A 1,601-nucleotide genomic window follows, 5' to 3' on the forward strand; every position below is an offset into this window, starting at 1 on the left:
TGGGGTGCGGAGAAGCAGGACCAAGGAAGTATCAATTTTTAATCTCTGCTTCTAGAATTTTCTGATCAGTTTGGTTGATGCACTGAAGTTCACATTTGCTACTGTCAGTAACACAATGACATAAGGTGGTGGGTTTTTTTAGGTCAATACTATTTCCAATTTTCAAAAGTGCTAAAACTATTGCAATAACGACATGAATGTAGTTTTTTGTAAGAATATGTCGGAAGATGTTCAGAGATGAACACTTGACAAAAATTGTTTAAGGGAAGTGATTTGGCAAAGTGTCATCTACATAGCTGTGTGTTCTGTTTTGTGATGGTTTAGTTAGTACTGGGGGTTTTCTTTGCCCACTCCTAAAGAGACAGGGGAAACAAAATCTCACAAATGTACTTCCCTCTGGTTCCATGATGGCATGCAATAGCATAACAGCCTGCTACCTAGCCTAGGAACAAGTCATATGCACACAAAGAAACAGCTGAAAACATTTCAAAAAGCTAAATTTGAAGTGTAGTGAAGCTAAGATAATGAAAGAAGAAAGCAATTTTTACCTTTTTTTTTTCCTTAAAAACTGGATGGATTACTGGCTTATGCCAGAGCTAGGTGCACAGTGACTAAAGATTGTTCCATTGCAGTAGCCTGATGCACCTGAATACCAGCTGGTTATATCAGTTTAGAGCCCAATAGATCAGTATCTGTAACGCACTTAATTTCTACCTTGCTACCCCCCCCCCCCCCCCCCCCAGGCAATGTGGTAACAGATACAGAAAATAAGTAACTATGCAAGCTGAGTGATTTATTTGCTTCAATTTGCCATTTCCTACCTATCTTCCACCCACAAACATCTGTATAGCATCTACTTCCCACCCCAAGGTCATGTAATTGTACAGCAGCTTTCTCTGCCCCAGAATACATAACATTTTTCTGTTGTAAAAAATTCCTTATCTTCACATTCCATTTACTAACCTTTGTGGTGTGCACTGCTGGTAATCTTTATCAAGTTCCATTTGGTTTGAGACATTTGTGAATCTGTAGAGGCTACTGCTACTGTCTTCAAATACAGACCGCTTGTCTTTTCCAAAGACCCTAGTTGAAACAGCCTCAAATACTTTGTAATCCATCAGCGCTTGACATACACGCACTATTTTAGCACGGGAAATATCAACATCCCCAAAATACTTGTTCTGTAGAAGATGGGCAAAGACAACATCCACTGCATCTGAACCAATAAAACAGTCATGATAACACTTCAGGTTCTGGCGACGCTTTTTCACTTCCACTTGAGTTTGAAGTGCATTGATAATGCTGCTCCAGACATATGTTGCTCCAAATGGTTTCTGTGCCAAGCTAAAGCCTAGGAACAGAGAAAGCATAAAGCTTGAATTCATGCTGCAATTAGAAAAGAACCGGATTTAAAAATCTTTGATATTTCCAGTTTGGCATGGGTTGCTCATGTATTAACATTTTGTTACTTTTTTAGCAGTCTGTCTGCATTGTACCAGTGTCTCTCTCTGCTGGTTACTCTCATTACATTAGCCTGAAGTTTTGCAACCTGGAGCTCCTAACTTTTTCAGCTTGTCAAAGTGACACTATCCTTTTGCATG

At 39.4% G+C, this 1,601-nt stretch overlaps 1 protein-coding gene across 1 annotated transcript in view; it reads right to left on the bottom strand.

Moving 5' to 3' along the window:
* DEPDC7 (DEP domain containing 7) overlaps positions 1–1,351 on the bottom strand; it is a gene marked incomplete at its 5' end in the record, with an annotated part of 6,829 nt that extends 5,478 nt beyond the window's left edge. The window contains one exon of the mRNA XM_010293385.1: positions 964–1,351. Within this exon, the coding sequence (XP_010291687.1) occupies positions 964–1,351 (388 nt within the window). The remainder of the gene's footprint in view (positions 1–963) is intronic.
* Between the last annotated feature and the right edge of the window lie 250 nt (positions 1,352–1,601).

Source organism: Phaethon lepturus, unplaced genomic scaffold, assembly GCF_000687285.1.
Source record: "Phaethon lepturus isolate BGI_N335 unplaced genomic scaffold, ASM68728v1 scaffold4718, whole genome shotgun sequence".
NCBI classification, from domain to species: domain Eukaryota; kingdom Metazoa; phylum Chordata; class Aves; order Phaethontiformes; family Phaethontidae; genus Phaethon; species Phaethon lepturus.